Source organism: Tauraco erythrolophus, chromosome 9 (genome assembly GCF_009769465.1).
Source record: "Tauraco erythrolophus isolate bTauEry1 chromosome 9, bTauEry1.pri, whole genome shotgun sequence".
NCBI classification, from domain to species: Eukaryota; Metazoa; Chordata; class Aves; order Musophagiformes; family Musophagidae; genus Tauraco; species Tauraco erythrolophus.
This window is the reverse complement of record NC_141473.1, coordinates 684,508-705,735: the sequence shown is the minus strand read 5'-3', so window position 1 is coordinate 705,735 and position 21,228 is coordinate 684,508. Positions and strand designations below refer to the sequence as shown.

The 21,228-nt window shown below is 49.3% G+C and overlaps 1 protein-coding gene across 1 annotated transcript in view; it reads right to left on the bottom strand.

The window, feature by feature from the left end:
- The window catches only part of STK32C (serine/threonine kinase 32C), a 91,148-nt gene that overhangs the window by 41,148 nt on the left and 28,772 nt on the right, over positions 1–21,228 (bottom strand). Inside the window, exon 2 of the mRNA XM_086616462.1 lies at positions 3,041–3,096. Coding sequence (XP_086472588.1) covers positions 3,041–3,096 — 56 coding nt within the window. The remainder of the gene's footprint in view (positions 1–3,040; positions 3,097–21,228) is intronic.

Genomic DNA, 21,228 nt, shown 5'->3' with positions numbered 1-21,228 from the left:
AACAGAGGGTCACAGAGTGCATCACATTCTGGAAATCCTGCCCTGACTACTGCTCCGTGGGTAACGGCCACGGACGGGCTGACACCTGAGCAACTGCTGCTGCCCGAGAAAGGAGCCTGTGCTACAGGAGAGCACAGCGCTGCGATTAAAATACCCAGAATCAAATAATATTACCTCTAATATGTATGGAAAATATTACACATCTGCTAATTTGAGTAAACATGGAATTGAGCGTGGCCGTAATTTGATTAATAGTATCTTACAGATGATTAAACTCATCTCTAGGAAACAGAAACGGGTTGGTTTTTGCAGATATGCCAGAGCCACAGCTCAGGGGCTCTCCGGGCTCTTCGAAAGTGATTTCCGAGTTCCCTTTCCCTGCATTTGGTACGGTTCCTGTACCGAGGACCGCAGAGTCCGTCCTGAGCGGCGCACAAAGCGTGAGCAGAAAGCAAACACCTTGCCCAGAGCGACACGGCGGTCGCTGTCTCCTACGTGCCGTCCCCGCGAGATCAGCCGTCACGGATTTCACAGGTCACTCGCTGCGCACGGAGAGCCCGCACCCTCCCTCTGAGACGGACGGGACCGTGGCTCCCACAGACCTTCCTGGATGTGGGCAGACAGTGCTTAAACCAACCAAAGCAACTAAATTTCTCATAAATTTCAGGTAAGAGTTTTCAGGTAGGTAGTTCTACATTTTGTGTAATTAAAGGCAAGTTGTAAATGTAAAAAGCTTTTCTCAGTATCAAAGGAAATTTAGCATATTGACATAATTATCCAGAAAGATGACAGATGAATCATTTCAGCGTTTTCTTGAAAGTGTATATACAGTTCTGATGCCTGATAGACTGCCATGTGCTAGACTTGACCTTTCTTTAGCATAAACAGAAAAGGAAGCAGCCATGAGGAGCAGCTCTCTTCAAAGCCAAAAAGGTCCTGCCCTGGGACAACAATATTTTTTTCTCCTTTTCATGTTCTGAGAAGAATTAATTTTCCAGCACCAAGAGCTGCTGCTCAACAGAATAAAACCTCTTTTCTCTGGAAAGTTTAATGTTTGGAAGCTTATGTCTTCTCACATGAGCTTGAAAAAAATGTTAGCCGCTATTTTTTAGCAAGGTTTTTGAGTTAGATTTTGGTCTTTGATGATGAACCGAAGTCACAAGACCCTGAGAGTTCCCGTTCTCACCACAAGCACCTGGGGGAGGCTTTCCTCTGCTATATGCTTTACCTTTACAGTGCTACCCTAAGGAAGGACCTGAGCACGTACTTAATCATTCTCCATCATCTAACATAACATCAGAAATCTGACATGGCTCTTCCGCCAGCTTTCGTCTCTTGCTCAAGAGACATGGCTGCAAATATGGGTGACTATTTAAAACCACCCTCTCCATGACTTGCACGCTACTTGGCATTACATTTTCATTAGCCCTGATCCCGTGCGGACTTACAACGAAGCCAGGCGGGAATTCCTGTGGGTACATTGTACCCTGAGCACTCCAGAACAGTGTAATAAATACCTCAGTGTTTGTCAGTTAACTGAGGCTGAGATGAAAAATGTTCGTTAGAAAGCAGTGCTAATGACAGCACTATGACTAATAGTGTCCACTCTCTTGACTCTAAGAAGAGCTGGACTCTACCTCATCGAGATGGCAGCTGGATTTTGTACTGCTACGTCTCTCAAGACTCATGCTACTGAATACATTTGAAGTATTTAAAAAGAGCCTTTGAGTAACGAGCAAAAATTTGGGCCCTTCTGGCCAAACAGGTCTCAGATCTCCTGAGAAATTTCTGCCTTTGCAAAGTTTCCAAGTGCCCAAAGTTTGCGAGCACCGAACGCCGCAGGCCAGGCTGCTCACGCGGCCATCGCCCGGCGTGACGCTGCCTCGTTAGGGCTGTAAGGGCAAAGGACAGTATGGTTCATCTCCTGGGTCAGATTCAGATTTTCTTACCCTCACGGTAGGAGCTGCCCATCAGAGCAAGATGGGCAGAAACCGGCCAAGATGGCAACGAGAGGCTGCAGCCTTCCTCGACGGCTCAGCTGGTCTTCAGTTTCTTTTGGCAGCGTGTGGAGACACGGAGGCGCTTGTGCCATCCTCCAACTTGGTCTGTGCTATTTCACACGTTCACTATCGCACATCTCGCACAATTTCAAAGGCCACTTCCCTTCCCCACCCTACCACCCAGTCCTGGCACAAAGCCCCACACCACGTGAGATTACGACAACCAAACGCAGCAGTTTTCATGAATCCTCGCCAGTTCGTCACTCCTACAGCTCCTGTCCATCAGGAGCAGACGTCTCGGCTAAACAGAGGGACACAACCACTGCTGGGCACAGTGAAAGGCAGGTGACAAAATAACTGCAAACAGATGCACCGAACTCGGTGCGTGCAGGGCAGACAAATGGTGTAAAATGCCATGGCAGAAGCAGCAAATACTTGTCTACGCAGGCACTGAGTAAGAGTCAGTGAAAAAGGGAACAAAAAAGAGATAAAACTAGGAAATCAACCAGTAACTGATTCCCAGAGCTATCCAGCTTTTTGATCATCACCTCCCACCTTCTCCCACATGCTTGGCAAAAAAAACTTGTTAAAAATAAACAACAAAACCTCTTCAGCATAACTCATTTCTGAGTGGGAAAACAGCCCAGGGCTTCAGAGAACCCTCTTGACCATGTTGTGCCAGCTCAGTCGATCACCCAGAACAACTTCCAACACCTTCCTGACTTACTGTCCCCCCCTCACAACCTATAAACCCTCTCAGGAAACAGAAAACATAATGAGCATTTGCCATGAAATGGTCACAACTGTGCTGGCAGTTTAAAACACACCTGTTTCACCAAGATGTCAAGAATTAAAGCAATGCCAAATGGCGACAAGGTATTTTCCTGATCACATTTTTCCTGTGTTTACTTAGCAGTCAACATTCAACAATCAAAATAGCCTATTTCAGCCCCGTTACTGTTTCAATAAACCACAAGTACGTAACAGCAGGCATCTGATAAAACATAGGAGCAAACTCAAGGCCGAGCGTTCAAGCCTACCTTGCCAAAGCTTCCCTTCCCAATCGCCCGGAGAATCTGGAAGTGGTCAAAGTTCACTACAAGGTAAAGAAAAAAGAATTTAAATTTGTAAATGCTTTACTGCAAACATCTTCTACCTAAAAAGAAGACAAGGAGACAATCAAAGAGCACCAGTCAAGCTTTTATTAAAAGTCACCGTCTCCCAGCGAAGATGCAGGACAGGAGCTGTTCTTCTTTCAAAGTGTCTTTTTACCCGCTTGAAGCAGCTGGCAAACAGGCGAAACCGGGTTCCTGAAGAAGTGGTTTAGCACAAGTTAAAATACAGCTTCGCCCTGTGTCGTACAGGAGGAGCCTCGGAGAGACGCCGTGAGCCAGCTCGGAGCGTGGCAGAGGGGCAGCGCGGGCGGCCGCCGCTCCCCGCGCCTGGCTCCATCCCGGGCGGTCTGGTGTGTGCGCCTTCCAAGGACAACGTTTAGGGGACAGCGACGGACTTCCACCCTCTTCATGTGCAAACCCACCTGCACCAGATCTGTTATTTTTCCCAAGCCGTAGTGAGGAGTAAGGAAAGAACACAGGAAAGGACAGCGCAGCTCTAGCACTTCAGCTACCGCCTCCATCAGCAAACACTGCAAACAACATTGTCTCTACTGAACTATTGCTGTCATCTAATCTAGTATCACAGAATCATAGAATCACAGAATGGTTTGGGTTGGAAGGGACCTCAAAGATCATCCAGTTCCAACCCCCTGCCATGGGCAGGGACACCCTCCACTACACCAGGTTGCTCAAAGCCTCATCCAACCTGGCCTTGAACACTGCCAGGGATGGGGCAGCCACAGCTTCTCTAGGCAACCTGTTCCAGTGCCTCACCACCCTCAATGTAAAGAATTTCTTCCTTATATCTAATCTAAATCTCCCCTCTTTCAGTTTAAAGCCATTGCCCCTTGTCCTATCACTACATACCCTTGTAAAAAGTCCCTCTCCAGCTTTCCTGTAGGCCCCCTTTAAGTACTGGAAGGCTGCAAGAAGATCACCCCGGAGCCTTCTCTTCTCCAGGCTGAACAGCCCCAACTCTCTCAGCCTGTCTCCAGAGCAGAGGTGCTCCAGCCCTCAGATCATCTTTGTGGCCTCTGGACCCGCTCCAGCAGCTCCATGTCCTTCTTGTGTTGGGGACTCCAGAGCTGAACGCAGTATTCCAGGTGGGTTCTCACCAGAGCAGAGTAGAGGGGCAGAATCCCCTCCCTCAACCTGTTGGCCACGCTGCTTTGGATACAGCCCAGGATACGGTTGGCTTTCAGTCTTAAATCAATAAAAAGATAGGTCTATTTATACCAATAACGAGATAATCCCCATTGCCTTATAGCTGGAGTGCCTCACAGGCAAACAAACAAACAAACACTGCCACAAAAGCCAGTGTAAAGGACACAGCACCACCCCCATTTTACAAACTGCCTCTTTGTACCTCGGTCCCCCAATGTCCCCCCAGCTCAGTGGCCGCAGGGCTGCAAACGAAGCCCGTGGCGCACACGCGCTGCCCGTCAGTGCCCGCTGCGGCACGAGCAGACGCTTTCACTGCTGGTCAGCCCCGAAGCGCTCATCACTTGGACCAGTTGGTCATTGTAGGTCTCTTGCAACCAAACTGCTCTTCTGCTCTAAGCCCAGTGTGCTCTCGAAGTGGCCGGACGTGGCCGGAGGATCTCACCAGTGGTCTGAGTTGTGCCCTGCCCAGCTCCGCCCGTCAGCCCTTAACTTTTCTACTGTGAGACCCTGACCATGCAAGGGGACCCTCAGCGTTTCCTCTCCAGAAATCTCTGAAGGCTGGACAAAGAGAAATGCTTGGCACAGGCTTGGGGATTTGCAGCGTGACTGATGCAGGAGATGGTCAACAGAGAGCACTGACCCCGTGTTTGACTGTCAGTGGAGACCAGAATCACACAGGAAGAGTGGGAGCAAAGAATTCCCTATAAATATTCCGAGTCCCACTCCCAGCTCTTAAATAAATGCACATCTGTCATCTCTGAGGATGAATCAAAAGCCCACGCATGCCCGTGGAGTTCCTATTACCCTTTTGTGCTAGGCTGATATCCAAAATATTGTTATTGTCACTTTTGTGGGACATTTTCTGCAGAGGAACCAAGAAAACTTTGCCAAATGAAATAAAAAACAGAGTCTGGGCCAGTTCCTACCACGTATCTCCCCACACTCCCAGTTCACTCTATAAGCAACGCTGAAGGGCAGATGCTCCAGGAGACTCCACAAAAGACCACGTGGGGAAACCCGTGCCTCCCATCCACTACATGAGCGGTGTGTCATCTCCTAATCACTCCCCTGCTCCGTGGGCAAACAGCTTTCTTTTAGCAGGACTTGACGGGTCTTGGGCTGAGACGCCATGAGACGTTGGCAAGGACACGGGAGACACCTGGAGCCAGTGGCCAGCTCGTTCGAAATGCTGCAGGAGCTGCAAACTGGTCACCTGCTCCTTCACATCTGACAAAAGCCAGCCCGGGAAGGAGCAATTTGCAGCCACAGGCAGCATTTTATATATTATATCTACTTCCCATCACCCCTACCAGAGACACTGTAGTGAGCAACGAGTAACCACAGCTACATCTTGTTCATGAATATTCTTTCTGAAATCCAAAATGTTCGCACACACAATGCTGAAGCATTTGGGGCAACATCCAATTTTTCTCATGGGCAAGCAAATCCATGAACTGAACTTGAGTCACTAAGAAACACTCAGAGATGAAACCCAGCTGTAGCGAGCATCTTTAAAGCACAGCATTTTCTTGGCAATTAAACCATGTGCAAGTGCTCATGATCTGCCATCGCTCCAGGAGGACAGTTTTTGACAATTCTTTTTTATAATGTTTGGAATATTGTGTAAAAAAGGCATTGCCGCTGAGAACCAAAAGTGTCATTTCCAAGTATCCATGACTACAACTGATCTGGAAAGCTTGCTCGAGTCAGCAGTCAGGAAATAAATCTAGATATGAACACTCACCAGGCCTTTGAACCCATCGGCAAAGACGTAACTTTTAATAAACTAAACACACAGTTCTGCTGATTTGAAGTTCAGATGATGTAAGATGAACAGGCACTGACTGTTTTTTTCAGTTTCGTTATTTTCTTCCGGAATTAGTAAGCAATCCCCTTAAAGAAAAAGTAAATCTCAGCACTTGAGGAAGAAAATCATAGTAGCAGCATCTTGCTTTTTCTGCACCCCACCACACTGGATTTCTAAAAATGACAATGTATCACTACAGAATATGTGATTATCCCTAAAATAGAAATCCTGAACCTGCCTGGGACAATTACGTATGCTCCAGAGACTCCACTTTCTGTGAGCTGACAAGAGAAAGCTGTCTTTCACCCACAACTAGAAGAGCTGATTATTTGGGGGTGACTGGTATGAGCCTGAGTCACAGACGCCAGTGGAGGATTTCATGACACAGGCTCCCAGCCAGCGGAGATGACAGCTGCTGCCTCTTCCCAGGACCATGCTCACCCACTACCGCGACTTCAGCGTGGCACAGTTTTGACACTCACAATCTGTAAGTACAGAAATGGTTTTGGCTTGAGGTTGAACCGGAGGAATCTGCGAGAGGAGGAGAGGGATCTGAAAACCTGGGATGCTTTAGGAAGCATTTCTTCACCGAGAAGGTGTTCAAACCCTGGATCAGGCTTCCTAGAGAGGTGGTCGATGCCCCAAGCCTGCCGGTGTTTAAGAGGCATTTGGACAACGCCTTTAAGAACACCCTTTAACTCAGTCAGCCCTGAACTGAGTCAGGCAGTTGGACTAGATGATCATTGCAGGTCCATTCCAATGGAAATAGTCTAGTCTAGTCCTGTCTAAAACCACCTGCAACGTACGAATGCACAGGAGCGCAGCACCACGGCACAAGGACGCTGACTTGTTGGTCGCACCACAACCCAATGCCACCTGCTGTGCCGAAATGCCCCAATGGGTATTTTGTTAGCTCTCATGAGAAAACTAGGCTAATTATTCCTATTGACTCCTCTAACAGCTCGTTATCAATACAGCACCTCCACAGCTCAGTGGACTGCTGGATGTAAGATTTTGGTATTCACCACGAGAGAGACACGTCTCTTCCTGACTCTCCCTGGCATCAGGCGACAAGCCATGAATCACAAACAAAGATAAATACCGTGACCTGGATTTGCTCAGTTCGGCGTGGTTTTGTTCTCAGCCTCCAGCAACGTGTGACAAGCAGGATGGCAGGGTTTCACGCGCCTGTTGGACCTCGCCAAACCTCACGCAGCCCAGTCCAGCCCACTGCACAAGAGAGTGCCAGGTGCTGTACTGACATCTCTATAATTAAGATTTCATTGTAGTCACAAAATGTACTGTGTGATAAAGCAGACTGGATGCACAGCTTCTATTTTCCAGTGAAATGAAGAGAATGAAGAACATGTTTCTCTGCAAAAATTCTTTATGCAGAAGGATGCATAAGAATTTTACGTTTTGCCTCAACGTAAGACACAAAAACATGAAGGTTTTGTCTTTACTATCTTAAAATTATGAATGTTTTCATTATTTTTGCTGTTTATTCTGTATTTATTTACAAGATACCTAGAAGTACGGCAAGATTCATAGATTCATAGATTCATAGACTTCTAGGTTGGAAAAGACCTTATAGATCATCGAGTCCAACCATCCCTAATCCCCATTAAACCATATCCTCAAGTAGATCATCAAAGATAAAGCTACCCTAAAACTTCATATACACAGTGGACACCCAGTGAGGGTTCAACACCAGGACCTGGTATTAATGTCCAATAGCAGGAAAACAAAGCACGCATCTAGTAAACCCGGTATCCAACATCCTCAAATCTGGGGAAAACACAAAATTAAAAATCGCATTTTAAAGACTGAGTCAACCTTTCACTATTTATCTGCACATTTTCGAGCTTCATCAATAAAAACAGAGACGTTTTAACTCCAGGCATGACTCTCTACAATGCTAAAGAAAGAAACTAACTAAGAAACTCTTTTTTGAGTCATGTAACAGCAAATTTGTAGGGCCAGTACAGCACAATCAACTTTCTATCACCGTATTTCTGTATGTTGGCATCATTAATAGCATTTGTCTACCTACATTACTGCAATCTAGCTTTGGAGGAAAGCACCGCAGTAATTGATGTAGAAACATGAATATGTGGTCACACTCACCACAAGTTTGCTGCCACAAAACGCCAAGAGTTTCAGCTCACAGAAGAGTTACAGCTTAGACTCAAAAGTCATCGCACACGTCGATTCCAGCCAGAAAGAAAAGGCCACGCTGGCAAACCATGGGGCAGTGGATGGATGGCGAGGGCAGCCAGTCTGGCCGCGCCGGGAGGGGGACAACCTGGGGGAACACGGGCACAGGGCACTGCAAGGGGGGAAAAACCGTCCTGAAAGTCAGAGGACAACAACAAGGAACCACAGCAGGACTAACAGATGGTGGGATCAGGAGCAGCTTTCAGAGCAAGAGGGAGGGCCCGAGCAAGGGCAGACCAGGGAAGTGCTGCAGAGAGCCTGCAAGGGAAGCAGAGGCATCACTGCAAACAGAAACCCCCGAAAATTAAAAAAAAAGTGGCAAGTCTGCTAAAAACAGCGCGAGAGAGAGGCAGGATGACAGGAGGGACAGGGAGGACTTGGTATGAAAAGCTTTTAAATTGGAGGATGAACCTGAGTGAAATGGGAGAATCGGGAAGATGGGGGAGATCAAAAGTGAGATAAGTGACTACTTAAGGATATGGTTTAATGGGACATTAGGGACAGTTGGACTGGATGATCTCTAAGGTCTTTTCCAACCTAGAAATCTAAGAAATCTATGAGATTTATGATTAGAGATGAGGTAAAGCAACTTGAGGGGAAACGCAGAGGTATTCAACGGAGAGAGGGAGCAAAGGGCAATGGGGAACGGTATCAGCAGCCCTCCCCCAGCCTGAAACCCTTGGAATGCAAGGCCTCCATTCTTGTCTATCTGGAAGGCTCCGTATGGCACAAAAACCCACTGCTTTTCTTTGTATCACTGGAAAAAGTACAGCAATATGTTCGGTCTCCAGCATCCCGGGCTGATCTGGTTTGCCTACTCATATCCACAGAGAAGATTACATGGGTGAGCAAAATGGAAATACGGTATAATGTGACTGACAGGAAACTCAAGTGAGCATTAACTACCCAGGAATTCAGGGAATGCTGGTAGATAATGAAAGAAATTAAAGGTATAATACAAGCCCAGCGCTATAAATGAACCCCTTTAGAAACTAAGGATTCAAACATACTATTAGGAAGCAACTCTGAAGTCGTGTAAAAACAGTGAGTTATTGTATGATTAAAAATGAATCTCTGCGACTCCGTAAGAAATCCAATATACCCTAAAAAGCAACTGCAAAGTCATTTTAGGAAGACTGGGTTATTGATACTGGGTACAATAATGTTTGCGTTGGCCAGAAACCATTCCTAATTAGTGCAAAAATACTGCTTGCACTGGCCAGGAACCCTTCCAAACGAGCGCAAGCTTATTATGTTCATCGGCTTCTTCATCAACGAGCTCAGGAGGCACCAGAGATCACGGAGAAAAACACCACACCTTGTCCCTTGTGTTCCGTGCGCTTTACAAACGCTATTCCTGTTGGAAAACCTACGTTACTTCGTAGTAACAACCCAGGGAGGCACACGGGTTATCCATTAACCACCCGGCTGAGCTCTCCGCGGGCTCGGATGAGCGAGCACTAAATGAGTTCATGGTGGTCTTGGCCAAAAGCACGTGCTGTGCCCGCATGGGCTGCTGGCAAACAAGGCTGTTCACGCATGGCACTCGGCTTTCGCAGCGACTGGCCTCCCTTAGCTCCGGGGCGAGATGCTTTTGGAGGGGCTGTGGGAGGGCAGCTCGCACGAACGCTTGCCAGAGCCCTCCAGACCACCCGAAACCAAACCAGTAACCGATGCCCTGAGGCCAACACTGCAGACGGTTTTGTTTGTCCGTGCTCCCACGCGTGCGGCTGGTACTTCTAGATGGGCACTGCCTCTCGGCAAAACTCGCTGGTAAATGGCCCGTTTCATGCAGGTACAGCTTGTTAAACAGCTTCCCAGCAAATGGCAGAGCGGCGGCATCGAAGTGACGGAGGAAACGGCTGAAGTCAGACGGGGATTCACCCCGCTACCCACCCGAACGCTGTGGGCAGCGCACCGGGGCTCGCCAGCCTCAGACTGCCCCACGGGCGGCCCCGAGCTGGCAGCACCTCGCTCCCTCGTCCCGGGGGTCTGCGGGGCCCCGGCGGGGTCACCGCTTCCCAGCCCCAAGGCCTTCCCCGCAGCGCCTTCATCCCTGCCGAGGCAAAGGTTTGGTCCCTCGGCAGCAGACTCGAGGCTCGCTGCTGGCACCCACCAAAACCAAACCCTCCTGCACTGGGAGGCTCTGCCAGCAGAAAACCTTGAGGAGCTGCTGCCCGCGACACCAGCAGCTGCTCTCCACTATGGACACAAGTTCATCCGTTCCCGGGAACAGCAACTGCAGGCTTGCCGAGGCACAACCACCGCGTTCAGTCTGTAAGGGAAAACGTTACCCGCAGCTGGAACAGAACCTCCCCGGCAAACAACCAAACTCGCCAGCGCACCGAGCGTGGGGCAGAGCAAAGCTGCAGCCGTTTGATCACAGCGTCGCCTTATCTGGGCTGAACATCCGCTCATCACAGCCCTGCCCGCAGCGACGGCGACACCCGGGCTCATCCCGGCCCCTGGGGGGTGTCAGGGTAACAAACCCGCGTCCCGCTGGGGCAGAGGCACATCTCAGAAGCCCATTTGACGCAGGAGGACCCTGCGAGGAAAGGCTGATGTGGCAGAGAAAACAAGTCTCTGCCCTCACGGCTGCAATCCCTGATGCCTCTGCTGCCTGCCAGGAGAAAAATTCCTCCTGGGGGAAAAGTGTGGAAGGACGGGTGCTCTTGCCGGACCCCTCGCTGCCCGCCCTCGGATGGCACAGGGAGCTGGCGGCTCCGGCAGGTGTTTGGGCACTACTGATAGTCTGGATGAGCTCTGCTGATAACATGGCAGAGGAAAGATGAGATTTTTCCAAAAGCAACTTTGGGTGGAGGAAGAGTAAAGCTGTTAGAGCGTGCAGTGGGCTGGCAAGCGTGGGAGAGGCGCGGGTGGCCCCGGGGACAGCCGAGGTGGCGGCGGCGCGGGCAGAAAGCTCGGGTGAGGCTTGTCTGTGACGTCCTCTTCTCCAGGAATCCAAAACCAGACAACCGGTTTCCAACGGGCCAAGCAGGTAAACATTTTAGCCAGATGGCAAAAATCACCATTAAAATGTACGACAATATTCCTCCCTTGAAGGCATGGCATTTGGCATTAGAAAATAAATCTAATTAAATACCAAATTCAGCTTCCATCACTACCGAGCTGTCAGACTGGACGTGTGCTCTAGCCTTTAGTTGTGTTCTTGCTTTTCCCCCCACTTCTACTGCTCAGAAAATATTATTTCAAGTAACTAAAATTTATTTATCAAAAAAAATTTTACAGCACATGTTTATAGTAGCATGACATTAGCAATAAACATCTGCTAAATGTTACCTCGTGTTTTTGCAACGTTTGTGATAAATGATGAATGGATGGCTTCAGGTGCCTTATGAAAAATTCAGGCTGTATTGTGTTCAGGGCTGGGCTGTGGCTGCTAAAAACCCTAAAGTGACCAGAAAGCACCTTAGTAAAGCTAAACAGTTTTAGACAAATTTATTCCAACAAAAATTGTAAAAGTGGCTGTACCAAAACATTGAATTCATTTCCTCCATTTCATTCCTGTTTTTTTACAGTGCATAGGGAGATGGAAAGTCTCTCTTCTTCTGGAATGTTTTCAAAACTGACCTTGACAGTACTTTTCTGCACAATAAGCCCTCCTTTGCATTTTAATTTTAAAAGATAAAAAGAATAAATACTACATAAAATTAAACTTTTGACCCAAACCAAAGTTTTCATTTCTTCTCTGAAAAATCGGAATTTCAGGTAAAATATCCAAAACGGGTATTTTCACTTCTCTGAAATGCTGCTGAAGGCCCAGCCCCGTCCTCTCGGCTCCTGGCGCAGCTCAGCACAGACACTGCACCCCAGCTGGACCCCAGCCCCGACCAGCACCCCCGGCCACAGCCCCTCTGAGTGCCAGAGCCGCCAGCTCCAGCAGCCACCCGTGCAACGTGGATCTGCGGAGACTCCCCAGGACACAACCCAGCCCAGCCCAGCCCAACTCAACCCACCCCACCCCAGCCCAACCCAACCCAACCCAACCCAACCCAACCCAACCCACTCCAGCCCAACCCAACCCAACCCATCCCATCCCATCCCAACCACCGGCTCCTCTGCCACGCTGCTGCCGGCTTGTCCCTCAGTACCTCAGGCTGGACGATGACCCCTCGGCACTTCCCCACCTGCCCTGCCAAGAAGGACTCTGGATGCCATGTTCCTGGGGCTGCTGGCAAAGCGACCGGCCAGCACCCCGGCAGCGCTGCCGAGGCACGTTCTGTCGAAAATCATTCTGATGGAAAACTCACCAAATAAAATTGAAATCTTACGAAACATTTCAAGCTTTCTTCAAAACTAGGCTGAAAACAAAGTTTGGGGCAACTTTGCCATTTCCATTTCAAACCAAAGCTGACGATCCGTTTTGCTTAAGACAGCAGCAAAGTTTGGGGTTTGTCAGCCTCAGTGCACTCCCATCCACAGGAAACACGTTAATGTTTTATGTACGTACCATATGCTTTGGCTCTGCAGCAGCAGGCTTTGCTGAGCAATGCCAATTTAAATACAATTAAGGAATTCTCATAGGAGGATGCAGAAACCTTCAGTAATCAGAAATAAAATCCAGCCAGTAAAGAAAGAACACTGTTTCCAGGAAGAAACTTATTGCTACTATAGCAAGCCGGCTCCAATTCTCCAAGTTTTGTGAGAAGGCAACTACTCACTTCAGATGAGCCAGAAGTCCACAGGGGACTCTCATGATGAAGCAGAAAGCATGAGGAAGAAGAAAAGAAGGAAACGTTTTAAAAGTCTGTAATACAATTGGGGACGTAGAAGCTCAAGAACCATCTCCAAAATTAAATTAAAAGATATACGAAAGAGATGGATCTTTTAAAAGTCTAAGAAAGTAACTTAAATAGGAATTCCTTTGATGCAGGATTTTTTTCCCTTCACGGGTTGTGTGCCCAGCCTCACGGGACCCCAACTCATCATTTCATGTCCTGAAACACAACTACAGACAAATGCTTTTTACGCAGCCAGCAAGAGAGTTTTTGTGTTATCACAGCCAGCTCAGAGAAATCCCCTCTTAACCATTTTCTCGGCCCGGCAGCCCCCCCAGTCACCCACCTTAAACTTTACACCAGCGCATCGGGACGGCGCTGCCCGGGACCCCGTCCCTCTGCTCGTGCACCGGCCACCGCCACCAGAACACCAAAGCCGAGGGGGCTGGGACAGCGCTGCGGGCTGGAGCGGGCAGTGCCAGGGCCGCCCTGAGAGCCCTGGCACCCCGCACAAAGCATGGCACGCGCGGCGGTTTGGCTGAACTTGTCCCGCGGGTACAGAGTCCTCGTTACGATTATTAGAGACAGGAAAATAAGAACTAAACCCACACTAATGCCAGTTTGGTCACGCAGGGATATCTGTGTGTTTTAACGTTAGCCACACCACCAGGAACACGTGACGTGGAAATGCAAAACGCCCAAGTTCTCGGCTCCCCCCCTCCCCGAAACGGACGGGGTGCCGGGCCGGGCAGAGAGGTGCCGGCACTCCGGGGAGGCAGCCGTGGTGCCGCGGTGCCAGCCACGCTCTGCAGAACCTGTCTGCAGGTCGGCTTCCTGCTTCGTTACAACCTTCCTCATCAGACCTACCGCCTCATAAAAAATGGATACTGCAGCATTCCTCAGCCTCCACGCTCGCGAAGAAAACCTGCACTGCACCCTTGAGCTGCATCTGAACTGTAAAATATTTAAGCCCACCCAGCGACGCTTGATGAATCCTGAACGGACGGGCACGCTGGCAGGGCTTGCAGCTCAGCTTATGCAGAACTGTCCTTAAGTGGCAGGAGGATGTGCCGTCAGACCAGCCTGAGAGCAGCTGCTCACTGTGATTTCTGTCCGGGGGGCACCACCAACACCCCTTTCCTGCTGACACAAAGGGTTGGTAGGACCAGAACCAGCTGCTCTTATGGCAACCTCTTCAACAGCAATTTTCTTGTGGTTCAGGTTTTTTTCTTGGCAGCCGCTCCAGCATGACCTGGATAAGGCTCCAGGAGAGAAGGGGACAGACCAACATCACACGGCTCATGGTGCACGGGCGAAAACCATGGCGGGGAGCTGCAAGCCAGTGTGCTTTACCTGACCCCTGGGTATATAGAGCAGGAAGCTTTTCTGGGGTTCTCTGATAAAGACAACAAGGAAAATAACTAATGCCAGTTTTTCCTGCTCTGTGGGGAAGCAATTCCGTCCACCAAGCTTAACTGCCTAATTGGCAATGTCTGGGAAGCGTGGCAAGCACAGGCCCCCGCCGGCGCTGCGCTGTCAGGCTCAGCGCTGCAGGAGCACAGGTCACACGTTGCCCTGTGCCAACACAACACGCAATCACACGGCAGTTTGGGGTGGAAGGGACCTCTGAGGGGCATCTGGTCCAATTCCCCAGCAATGAGCAGGGACACCTTCCACCAGAGCAGGTTTCTCGGAGCCCCGTCCAGCCTGACTTGAACGTTTCCAGGAACGGGACATCGACCACCTCTCGGGGAGCCGGGTCCAGTGTTTCACCCCCTCATTTAACACGGGAAACGGATTGCGAGCCGGATGGGCTGCGGCTTTCTGGCACAGTTCTCAAAGCATTAACCAGTTTTCAGACCTGTCTAAAATAACAAAAGAATTTTTACACATTTATGCCACACTAACGGTTTCATTTAGTGTCTCGAACTTGCAGTGTAATAAATAAATGTTTTATATCAGAAATAAAATCTGGTTATTTTCATGGACTTTCCTCACCCTGTGGTTCTGACTGTAGAAGGGAAATCACGAAATGAGAAACCAATTCTTTAAATAATTTCAATCCACTATTCAACAGAAGTTGAACAGTGACAAAGCCACCTTCGAGGGTCCGATGCTACAAACCGCTTCAGATCCTCAGGTCTTTACCTCACCTTTGTCCTGAGGATGAGCACCAGCCTAAACCTCCTATCTCCTTTCAAGAGGAACCTGCTTTGAGTGAATTTGCAGAATTTAAAGGATGCAAAGGATTCATGCCGCCCTCCTGCACAGGAACGTATTTTGCTCCGAAAGCACGCTACCTTTCACGTTACAGCTTCTTCTCTACATTAATCACTTTAAAGTTGCTAAATTATTCACCGTTCAGAAAACACATTTTCATTGCCTAGAGTTGGCAATCGAAAATGACTTACAGAAATAGGTCGTCCTCATGCCATAGAAGAATTAACACAGACTTCATGTGCTCTCCTCCCCCCGCCCCGTTTCCATTTTTAAGCTCTGCTCCACGTGAGGATGGGCCAAATTTAAACCGTCTGCATTTTTCATGCTGCTCCATCACGCTAAACCCACAGTCTGCACAATGTGCCCTGACTTTGCATTTTTCAGAAACCGCACCCAGCAACAAAATTAATAGACCAACTTTTGCCTGGTGTTCCCACAGACCGTGAGCAAAGCTTTAACGATAACTGCAAAGGAGACGACCCGAGTTTTCCAACACCGCTACCTCCGCTTGAGAAAACCCCCTCCCACCCAGAGCCCAACCATCACCACCCTCTGCCACCAGGTTTTTTCATCTGCCTTGGAGAGGGGAGGAGGTTGTGGGTTTCTTTCCTTTTCTTTACTTACATACCTCCAAAATAAACTGATTTCAACTTGACATTTAAAAAACAAACATAAAAAAACACAGAATTTTTTTTGCTGGCACATTTAGTTTTCTGTTTTTACACATTTCCAAATTAAATGCAATTTGCTAAGGACTGTTCCCCAGCAAGCTGTTAGCCATAATATGGCCAGGCTGCTGTCTCTTGGGTCCACATCAATTTTTCCTTGCTGAGAACCACAGAACAAGGGCCCTGTTCAAGCTTTCTGTTCCTGCCATGCTTTGCACAGGCGGAGGTGGCACTTGCCAGCGTTTGACTACATGGAAATCATACTGGTATCTACAGCCTCTGGGAAACGGGATTCAACTAAAGGGAAACAAACGGCACAAGAAACCACAGTACAAAGCAAGAAATCTTTAACATAGCATCGCTGGAATTGATGATAAAGACCAAAATCAAGATCTGAGCCCAGCATGCAGTCAGGGGAGTAAAGGAAACCTAGTTTGGCAAGTGCAGAGAAGGATGGAGAGGGACCACAGCACCACGGAGACGCGACCGAGGACGTGGACAGCCACCAGCCCTGTGCTCTACTCCTGGCTCCGTCTCTGATCCAAAGGGAATTGAACTGACTCTCTTTGTGTCGCTCGTGGAAAAGGCTGTTCTTCATGCTTGCCGTGCACCGTGTCGTACGCACAGCGGCCAGTGCAGAGGGGTCTTATTCTCAACGGAAACTGTGCAAAGACGTCGGAGCAGAATGACAGGCAGACCGGATGGCTTGCTGCTTGCAGCTCCCAGATGGATAAAGAGCAGGAATAACGAGAAAAGGTCCATAAACCAGTTGAGAATTCTAAAGTCCAAATTCAACTCTCCTCACAATGGCAGGGGATGACACCTTGGCCCGGCAGAACCAACGTGAGGCTTTCCGAGCCAGCGATTCTCCTGGTGAAGCTCCAGAAGGCGCCCACCTCGCTGCCCCCCAGCACACAGCCCTGTGCTCCATCTCGTTAAGCACCGGGGACCTGCCTGAAGCCGGACTCACACAACTCGGCACCGGCTGCTCGCGGCAGGGTCTGCGGACGCGAGGCCGGCAGAGAATCCAGGGAAAGCCAGGTCCCTCAGGCTAACACTTTGCAGCGGGATCCTATTTCTGACTTGCACCAAGTCCGAGCGACGCTGATGACAGAGTGAACCCTGCCCCGCCAGACGCAGCGGATTAATTACCGCATCGGTTTGTTCCCGCAGCAGGTCGGAGCGACCGGTACCATCTCAGGAAAACGAGTGCTAATAACAGCATTGCTCACAACCTTGGTCCACCGTTCAGTTTGAACCAACTGTCCAGCCCAACAGCAAACAGCTTCTGCTAATTCCTACTCACTTTCAACACTTGTGTATCGAGGAATGCAGAGTTCACACTGAAGGGCAGGAATTCTAACACACAGCAGGATTACTCTTCACGCTTTCAACTTAATTATGTGCTGTCAGGTGGCACTTGATATTCCTTCCTCCTTAGCTAAACCCAACAACACACGTGTAATGATTGTGGTGCACATATGCTGATGGAGCTAATTAGGACTCCTGTAGGGCTGAGCTCAACTTTTTCAGTGTTGTCTAAACTGAAAACAAAATGTTCTAGAAGCCATACTGCGCAGCACAGACTCCGTGCAGACAACGTGCTCCTGTGAATCTACAACAACCCAATAACGTTTGCTGGGAAAAATGAAAATATCTCAAAAGATAACAACGAGCACTCCGTTACCTGGGCTTCCAAAGTGTTTCACTGTTGACTTCAGTTTCAAGAGGATCAAACCAGGAATCAAATTGAAATCTCGCTTGTGTACTTTGAAATGGATTATGCTAAAGGATAAATAAGATAAAAGCTTAGTTTAAAAATACAAGCAATAAACAAAATACATTCCTCCATCCGTGACTTGGTGTTAAAGGTGAGAAGGGCATACTGCTCAATCAGGTTAGACGTTGGCTGATCTATCATTAAGCTAATCACACTGCATCTCACCACGCTGTTCAAACCCAAGGAGGGAGGTAAGTTTTGGGACCGCTTGAGCAGCTGTACCCTGGTCACAGCTCTAGCTCCCTGCTTCTTGTGCAGGGCTGGGAAGAGCAGCAGATTTCCATGCTGTCCTTCAGCCAGCCATGCCTGCTTCTCCTTCTGGCAGCTGCACTGCTTTCTAGCACTTGTGCCAACAGGATTTTATTTTTTACCCCCAAATTTTATTGCTTACAAAAAAGTGTCTTTAAAGATCACTTAAGAGAAAGAAAAACAAATGCCCTATTACCATGGCCTCTAATTCGGAAGTATAAATCCCAGAAGCCCTCCTAACTGCTGATGTGAATATGTCAGCAGGGCCATCCTTGGTGAGACCACACATACCTGTGCAACACTGGGGTGCCCCATCGAGTCCACCTCCCCAGGTGCCTACGTGTGTGCGCACATCCTTACGGAGTGGGGCAGCAGCTGATTCTGTTGAGGTCAGCCAGTAAAGCATTTGTTGCTAAAATTCCATTTTTTTTTAAATCTTGGCTGGTTTTTATTTCAGCAAAGGCTCAGGCACTGGGGACAGGTATCATTTCAGAAATGTAACAGAACAGCTCCAGCCGCAGGACAGGGACAGGAAGGTCCTGTCCCTTCCGAATCGGTCCGTCAGGTTCCCTCTGCTCCCCCCCACCACAGGGCTATTTCGGAAAGAGCGGGCGGGCAGGAGTGGCAGACAGCCCCACAGCAGGAAGGCAGTGCCCCACAAGCGCCCCGCGGCCCCAGCGCGGCCCCAGCATGGCAGCAGGGACAGGGACCCAGGGGTGGCACTGCCCGGCTCCCGTCCCATGGAGATCCCTCGCCGTTCAGAAAACACAGCCACTATTTCTGGATCTCCAGACTCCCACTTCACACGTCAGCAAATCCAGAACTCAGAAATGCATCTGCTCCTTCCCTCGCCCGCCTCGAGCGCTCCAGGCAGCTGGGAAGGAAATTGTGCTTACTCACTGCCGCGCTCGGTGTGCAGAGTGCCCCGGCACCGCCTGCGCTCGTGCACAGGCTCCACGGGCACGAGGTGAACGCCAGGGATGCCCGATCTCCCCAGCAGTAGGTCACCACAGGCCTTCCGCCCCGCTGCCAGCACCAGCTCGCCCGGCCGCCTCCTGCTCCAGCTGGAGCCTTCGCCGCCTGGGTAACGGCGAGCGGCAAACGCGGATGCGGTTTCCCAAAAGATGGTGCCTCCTGCCAGCACGGAGGCATTGCCATCATCTCCCACGCAGGCACAGAAAGAGCTTCCAAACCAAATCCTTTCAACAAGCAGCTCACCGGTGATCGTCTCTGCGGTGCTGTTAAGGGACTGACTGCGAACCTCTGGGCCAGTCTCAGGAGGTGTTGCCCAGAATGTGACTCCAGGCTGCAAAAATTCACGCCTGTTAAGAAGACACCAGCCTTCTCTTTCTGGAAAAATAAATTCTGTGTTTCTGTCATTTCTCAAAGCAGAGAATTCACATCATGTGAAACCATCACTTGACGTGACCACAGAATCACTTGACATGACCACAGAATCACATGCAAAAGGAGAATCCAGGTTTAGCCAGATCCCGATGATAAATTGTCCTCTCTCCTTGCCTGTTCCCCAACCTGCACCTTCTTCTCCCTCTCCTGTTTTATTTCACTTCCAAATGCACATTTCTTTCCTCCCAGTCAAATACTGTAACAAACTGGTGCTCAGCTCCTGCTGGAAACGCACTGATCACGATGTATTAATTCATGTAAACTCCTTTCCACTTTTCCACACCAGCAAGGGAAAGCTGGAAAAGATCATTTTGAAGTTTGAGATAAGTAACTGCGGTGTTCCTACAGAAACGGCTCTCCATCACAGTAGGTGACACTTGTTTCCAACATTACTACTGCAAAGAGAGCCAGTCAAACTGTTCATTACTAAATTAGCCTCTTTCTTGTCTAATAATCATTTAAGACTCACTGCTGCTTACCACAAAGACATTGGCCCTGCCAGCGATGGCTGGTCTCAAGCTGAACATGCCCAGCGCGGCCGCGAGCAAAGCTCGGTGAGTTTGCAGGAGACAAAAGCAGACCTGGACAGCTGAAGAACATCTTTTTCCTGGAGAACAAAGTCTTGTTGTGGGCACTTGATGATGGAGACCTGCTCTGCATGGCAAGTACTACTCATCCCATCACAGCACGCTGACCCATGAGCCACTCCACACATTTTAAGATGCACCAGAGCAGTGCAGAGCTGCAGCAGCACTGACCAGCCTCGAGCCTCCCTCTGAGCCGGACTCGGGCAGACAAAAAGCCGTGGCACGGCTGGTCCCTGTGCTGTGCCTGCTGGCGAGAGCGGGAGAGCCGTCACCGCGACTTGCTGAACAGGTAAAACCAAGTCTGGGATATCCAACCATCTCAGAACAAGTCTAGGACAAAGAAACGTCCTGCGAATACCAATCAACTGGGAATACGGATGCTCTTAATGCTCAGAACATATATGTGAATATAGATTATTACTTAATATAGATAGGAATATTACCATGAAAGTATCACTGGCTATTCTGAAATTGTGACTCCGATAAATGTAAGGATATCCACTACATATGACTCACACCTCACCTAGTAGAAACATAAAATCCCAGTATTCAACACAGCTTTTCAGCCAAATAAGTACTGGTGCAATGATGCTGGTCTGTTTCTGAGGCCTGAGGAAATGTACCTCTCTGCCAGTGGACACTGTATATTCTTGATTAAAATTAATCCAACAAACCATAGCAAACAGTTTTGCAACTTCCCAGAGGGGAAAAAAAAAAGAGATGTACTTAATTGCAGACCAAAGCAACCTTTTAATAAAGACCACGAGGTATATATACGGCTGCTTTGTGTCTGTCCCCTCCACAGCCTGTATGGCAATGACTGAGCCCTGATCTCCAGGTACCCACAGTCCCTGGTCCCAGCAGCATCTTCACATGGAAGAGCGCGATGGAAACATGGATGGGGTCTCGTCAGGTTGTTTGCAGCCCTTGGAAAGTTCTGGCCTTCACAGGGCAGCTCAGACAAGACGTCCCACTCCTGTCCCCACTGCCTGCGGTTTTGCGGAAATACCCCCGCATCCAGATGTTCCCATGCCCCCACATCCAGATGTTCCCACCCACTCCGTGCCCTCTCCGCACATCTTCCCTACTTAACTCAGAGGTTTCCAGCCAATCCTCTCTGTTCCCCATTCAGAACATGACTCAAACCAGGGTCTCATCACCACCCATGACAGGAGGAAACTGAAAAATCCTTGTGTCTGGCAAAATGCCGTGCCAGGCAGGGGTGAGACCCCTGCTAATGGGAGACCACCACCAGCAGCACTAGGCCAGTGGCAG